This window comes from Marmota monax, unplaced genomic scaffold (genome assembly GCF_021218885.2).
Source record: "Marmota monax isolate L192 unplaced genomic scaffold, Marmota_monax_Labrador192_F-V1.1 WCK01_AAM20220418_F8-fsc00005, whole genome shotgun sequence".
NCBI classification, from domain to species: Eukaryota; Metazoa; Chordata; class Mammalia; order Rodentia; family Sciuridae; genus Marmota; species Marmota monax.
The window spans coordinates 4297677-4303955 of NW_026692254.1; the positions used below are offsets into that span (position 1 = coordinate 4297677).

Genomic DNA, 6279 nt, shown 5'->3' on the forward strand with positions numbered 1-6279 from the left:
CAGGAGTTTCTTTCATTTGGAATCCTGCATTAGTTCTACTCTATCTTTATCCCATAGGCATTTTGCTATCTCAAATAACTTTTCCTAAAAGAGTACATGGGAAATATCATTGGATCTAGGCATATCTGCAAGTCTATTCTGTTTCCATATTTGGCAACTTTGCTGGATCTAAAATTCTAGGCCCCAAATAATCTTCTCTTAGAACCTTGGAGCTATTATTTCAATCCGTCAACAAAAAACTATCCAGTACTTGCTCTATGGAGTAGTCTACTAGGTGCTGGCAATATAGCAATGAGGTAAATATTCCTGCCTCCATGGAGCTTATGTTCTAGTTAGGGAAGACCAACAATAAAAAATTAGAAGTGAATGACATTAGAAGGTAATGATTCATCTGTAAGAAAATGAAAATGAATTCTCTAGAATTTTATGTTTGGTTTCTTTTGTGCCTGGCTTCTTCATGTAGCATAATCCACTTGAGCTTCATTTGTGGTACATGTTTCAGTAGTTCCTTTTTATTGTCAAGTGGTATATCACTTCATTTATACATTCATTAGTTGATAGACATTTGAGTGGCTTCCTTTTTTTGCTACTATGAATAAAACAGAACGTCCATATACATATCTTTGTGGACAGAGGTGTTTTTATTTCTCTTGGGTAAATAAGAATGGAATGGGTTGTGTGGTAGGTTCATGTTCAGGTTTAAAAACTGCTAGCTTTGCTAAGAGTTTGTTAACATTTTGTGTTCCCACCAGTAAATTTATGAGTTTCACCTTCTCCAAATCCTTGCAACTTTTGGTGTATTCTCAGTCTAAATTTAGTTATTCTAATGGGTGCTTTATGTTCATTTCTGTGATAACTGGTGTTTCTGCGCTTATTGACCATTTGTATACCTTTTATTGAATTCAGAAGTGTTATCTGCTTTTTAGTTGGGTTGTCTTTTTATAATTAAGTTTTCAGGAGTCCTAACATTCTGGAATACAAGGCCTTGTCAGATATATGAGTTTCAAAAATGTTATTCTGTCTTTGTTTTCTCCACTGTGACTTGTGAAGAGCTAAAATTCTATTTGAAAAAGTCCAATTTATCAGTTTTTGCTTTGTGAATCATGTTTTTTGTATTCTAAGAAATCTTTGCTTATCCCAAGGTGGCAAGGATTTTTCTCCTATGTTTTCTTCTAGGTTTATGGTTTTAGCCTTCACATTTAAGACAACTATACCTTTAGAATTAGATTTTGTAGGTGTAGAATGCCAATTTTTAAAAGGTGGGCAATGTGAAAAATTCTGAATAGCAATTTCTGTCACCCCATCCTCTGCCTCTCCTACTGGACATTGAACTCAAGAGCACTCCACCATTGAGCTACATCTCCAGCCCTTTTTATTTTGAGGCAGGCTCTCTCTAAGTTTCCCAGGCTGGCTCCAAATTTGAGGTCCTCCTGCCTAAGGCCCAGGAGTAGCTGGGATTACAGTGCACCACCTCACTTAGCTGAAAATGTTTTTCAGGCGTTGAAAAGAGGCTGGCAGGTGTTAGTATCAGTGTCAAATGCTCTTTAGAAATCAAGTTTGAGTAGTGTTAAAAAGTTTTAGTTTTGGACCAAACACACCAGCCTTGCTCTCAGATTGTTCAGTCTATTGAGTAAACTATACTTTGAAGAAATGAATGAATAAAAGCTGAAGGTGCATGGAATCAACAATGTTTTCATTTTTTGAGACATGGGCACGGTTTGTATGATGAACGATAAAAGTCAATAGAATGAGTCAATAGAATGAAAATGGGAGTGAGGTGGGCATTCGGGTGTAATTGATGGGGAAAGGTCCCGCGAAGGTAAAAGAATGTCATCCAGAACACAGAGGAAAGATTAGCTTTGACTTGGAGGTAACCAAAGTGCACCCAGACGGAATTCCGGACAGGAAAATGAGGGAAAGCAGAGTTGCGGCGAGAGAAGTGGTATCCTCACAAATACGACAAATGAAAGAGAAACGGAATGAACCTTTTCAAATAACTATATGACTTAGGTAAGAACGGCATTGCAATTCTTAAAGTGAGAGGTTTCGGCTCTGAAAAGTTACCATCTGTTCCCCACCACTTGTTGCGTGCTGTAGCTAGCACTAGTCTTGGATCCCAACATTCCCAGCTCAAGCGTGCGAGTAGAGAGCGACTTCTGAACTACACGCCCCAGGATGCACCGCGGCTAAGGCAGGAAGTGGCCGCGAGGCCTGTTTCTCATTGGTGGCGGCGGCTCCGGTAACGGACTGGTCCGGAGACCTGCTTCCGTTCTGGGCTACAGGCGACTGGACTCTAGGAGGTGCCGCGCCATGAACCCGGAACGGGCCACGACCTGGTACCGGCGGATGTCTGTGGTCTATGCAATGGGCACCTGGACTCTTTTGGGTTCGGCGTTTTACTTTGGCCAGAAAAAAAAGCCACCGGGTAGGATTCTCCAGGCCTGCCTGCTGACACACCGCCATCCGTGGGAAGTTCCCAGGGGGGTAATGGACGAGATTTGCCCTGGCTTTAAAGTTCCAGTTTTATTCTGCTAGGCTAGACGAAGCGGTGGCTTAGAGCCCTTTGTTATAATGGACTCTGCAAATAACTAAATGTCAGCAATTGCTTTTAAGATAGTGTTAACGAAGTCTTGTTTATTGACTGAAGTAAATCTGTAAAGGCCAAGATGGAATTTCAGAGACCCGGGACGAGAGCTTAACCAAGTGATGCTTTGAATCATTCGCCCTCGTCGCATATGGCGAGCAATTAATTTTAGAATTTTTAGCACCCGAGTACTGTTTAAATCTTTCCAATTGCTGGGCTGATAAGGGAATCCCTTAGTCATTAAATATATGTTGAAAATCTGTAGAGATAGAAAGTTGGTTAGTGTGGTGTGGGGAAGAATGTGAAGTGTGGGGAAGAATGGGAGTGACTGCTACAGGTATGAGGGTTTTTTTTTGTTGTTGTTGTTTGTTTTGTTTTATACGGAATGAAAATATACCAGAATCACTGATTGCACAAATCTGAAAATATTAAAAACCATTGAATTGTTTGTGTTTTGTTTGTTTGTTTGAAGGATTGAACTAAGGATTGAACCCAGCTCAACGCTGAGCCATATCCCCAACCCTCTTTATATTTTATCTAGAGACAGAGGCTTGCTAAATTACCTATAGGGCCTTGCTATAAGTTGCTGAGGCTGGCTTTGACCTTGGCGATCCTCCTGCCTCAGCGTCCCTACTGGGCCCCAAGCAAATTGTATCTTTTAAAGTGAGTTAATTGTATGGTGTGTGTGTGTGTGTGTGTGTGTATTTATATATATATATATACACACACACATATACATACATATATATCTCGGTAAAGTTGTAGTGTGAAACTTGTGCTGAAAGTGTCATTTGTTCATGAATATTAAGTATTTATGTCCAGTATTTAAGTATTTAATTTCTAGTGGTCATGTTTTTCCTTACTTTTTTTTTCTTTTTTCTCAATTCTGATGTTTGAACTCAGGGTTGCTTTACCACTGAGTGATATCCCCAACCCTTTTAAAACAATGTGTTGAATTCTGAGCATGGACTCACCAAGTTACTGTGCTGTACCTGAAACTTGAAATCCTCCTGCCTCAGCCTCCTGAATAGTCTTGTTTTTTTTTTTTTTTAAAGAAAGAAAGTACAGGCATCTGATGGCATAATTTTTACCTTTGTTTATTTCCAGGACTTTAACAATTGCTTCATAAGTTAATAATTGAGGTGTTTCCTTTTTTTTTTTTTTTTTTTTAAGGTAATGAAGTAGAGCAAAAGGATGTCTCAACAAGTGAAATACCTGAGTCCCCAAAACAGTTTTATGTGGAAACTATTGTCACATATAAAGAAGATTGTGTTCCATACACTACGAAGATCCTCGAGTATTTGAAATCATGGACTGGTAGTTCTGGATCGGAATCATGATTGATGAATTCTATAAATAAGAACTTTGGTTCAGCATTTAAATTTGATAGATGGGGCTGGGGTTGTGGCTCAGAGGTAGAGCGCTCACCTACCATGCGTGAGGCAGTGGGTTCGATCCTCAGTACCACGTACAAAAATAAAGATATTGTGACCACCTGTATCTAAAAAATAAATATTTTTTAAAAATTTTACAGATGACTTGATTTCCATTTTTGTTTCTGAATAGAATAATCATGTACCATGTAATAAATATTTCCTTGAAAGAAACTAAATTCACATAATTCAAGAAGTATTCCTCTATTTTCACGAGTGAAAAGTTGTTTGAAATTTCACATTGAGAGTTTCCATAAGCTTAATTTCCCGTAACTTCATATTTTTTTCATGTTGCTACTAGACAGAGCCTTAGTGGTCTTTACAAGGATAATTCAGGGCTGGAGATTTAGCCCTGAATTACGGTAATGTGCTTGCCTAGCATGCACCAACCCCTGGGTTTGATCCCCTGCCCTATACACACACACACACACACACACAGATAGATTCAACAAAATCATGATGTTTAGTTTGGGATTCACTAGCCCTCTGAGTACTATTGGGTTTTGGGTAAGAATGTTATGAATTAGCTTATAATTCTTTTTTTTTCTTTAATTTTTATTAGCTTATAATTCTTGAATTAAATAGACTTGACCTGTTCTTTAGTATCAGTGCAAAATCCCAATTCCTTTAGCAGGTGTAGATTGTAGGACAACTGGCTAGTTCTGTTCTAAAAACTGAGGGTGATATCAGTTTCCTCACTGGTCACTTTTGGTTGCAAGCAACAAACCCACACAAGTGAGTTTAAATCAAAAGTGCAATGGGAATACAGAATTAAAGCAGATAATATATTGAGGTCTTCAGAGGGCCTGACACTAGGAATTGGAGAGGAAGCAGAAGTAGCCACTCACTGAGCCTACCTGGGCTCTCTGCCTTATTTATTTTCCTGCTGCACACTGGCTGCTTTTTCTTCCTGCTCTGTAGTAATGGAGCTAGCCTTAGAGGACACTGCTTCCCAGCTACAGTGCTGAGTTCTGATTAACCTTTCCTCGCTCTGATGTTTGGCTTCTACCCTTGTGAGAGCTGCAGTTCAGCTTTTATCAGACCCCTGCCTTGTAGATTATCAAATATTGCCTCAGTTATTAATAAAGTGGCATTCATTTCTAACTTAATTTAGTGTTTTCTTGTTCATAGCTATTTGAGACTCTATGAGGGATAGGAATGTGTACAGGGCAGGAATCAAGTGTTTCTGAATTCTCCTACAGAAAATAACTTTCAGACCCTCATTTTGATTTCTTATTTGTCAGTTTCACCACATGGGTGGCTTGAGCACTGCTTTGATGCAGTCAACCTAAGCGACAAGGATTCCAAAATAGCAAGTAGCTCCAGATGTCAACAGCAGAGACCTCATCTTCCCAAGTGATATCAGAGATCAAGTGTGGATCAGTGCCATTTGGGTGTTTTGGATCAATTTGGTTGGCATCAAACAAGAAATAGCAGACAGTGGTATACAGGGATGGTGAGAAGCGAATCAGAAGTATGGGAAAGATTAGAACTATAGCATGAACCTGACAGAAAACATTGCCCACCTTCAGTGATTTCCAGAGAAACAAGGCAAATGGTTGAGGGACTGACTTCTGTCAGGTGAGAGCCGTTAATAGGTCACACCTAGAATAAACTTGAACTTCTGTTCTCACCAGACAGTCAATTTACCCAGGATCCATTAACTATTGTGGCTCAAGGGCACATTTGGATTGATTTTCTTGGGACTGAGCTGAGTTTATTGGATAGATCTATTTCACTAAGCTTCTCATTTAAACGCAGACATCTCCTAAACTTAAAATCCATATCCATCTAGCATGGCTGCTTGGATGTTCTTTAGCTACCTCAAACTCATTTGTCACTTAGATTAATACTTTTACCACAAACTTATTCGTCTCTTCCTAGAATATTCAGTTGTTAAAATTAGAAACCTGTCATTCTAGACTTTCGCTTTTCCTGTTCCTTCTCACTCCTCTAGTCACACAGCCTGTCATTTCCACCTGAAAAACAGTTATGGGTCATTTAATGATGCACATATACTGAGAAATATGTTGCTAGGTGATTTCATCATTGTGTGAACATCATAAGAGATTTTCATAACCCTAGTTGGTGTAGCCTATCACCTATTTCTTCCAGGTCACAAACCTGTGCCACATGTTACTATACTGAGTACTGCAGGCAATTATAACACAAAGGTATTTTAAGCAGCTAAATGTAGAGTAAACATAAAGAAAAATACTTTAAAATGATCCACCTATACAAGGCAACTACTGAGTAGAGCGT

The 6279-nt window shown here is 39.0% G+C and overlaps 1 protein-coding gene across 1 annotated transcript; it reads left to right on the plus strand.

The window, feature by feature from the left end:
* Positions 1-2237: 2237 nt before the first annotated feature.
* Positions 2238-4115, plus strand: Smim26 (small integral membrane protein 26). Its single transcript, XM_046434846.2, has 2 exons — positions 2238-2425; positions 3758-4115. The coding sequence occupies exons 1-2, from the start codon at positions 2311-2313 to the stop codon at positions 3922-3924; spliced, it is 282 nt and encodes a 93-aa protein (XP_046290802.1). The 5' UTR covers positions 2238-2310; the 3' UTR covers positions 3925-4115.
* Positions 4116-6279: the final 2164 nt, after the last annotated feature.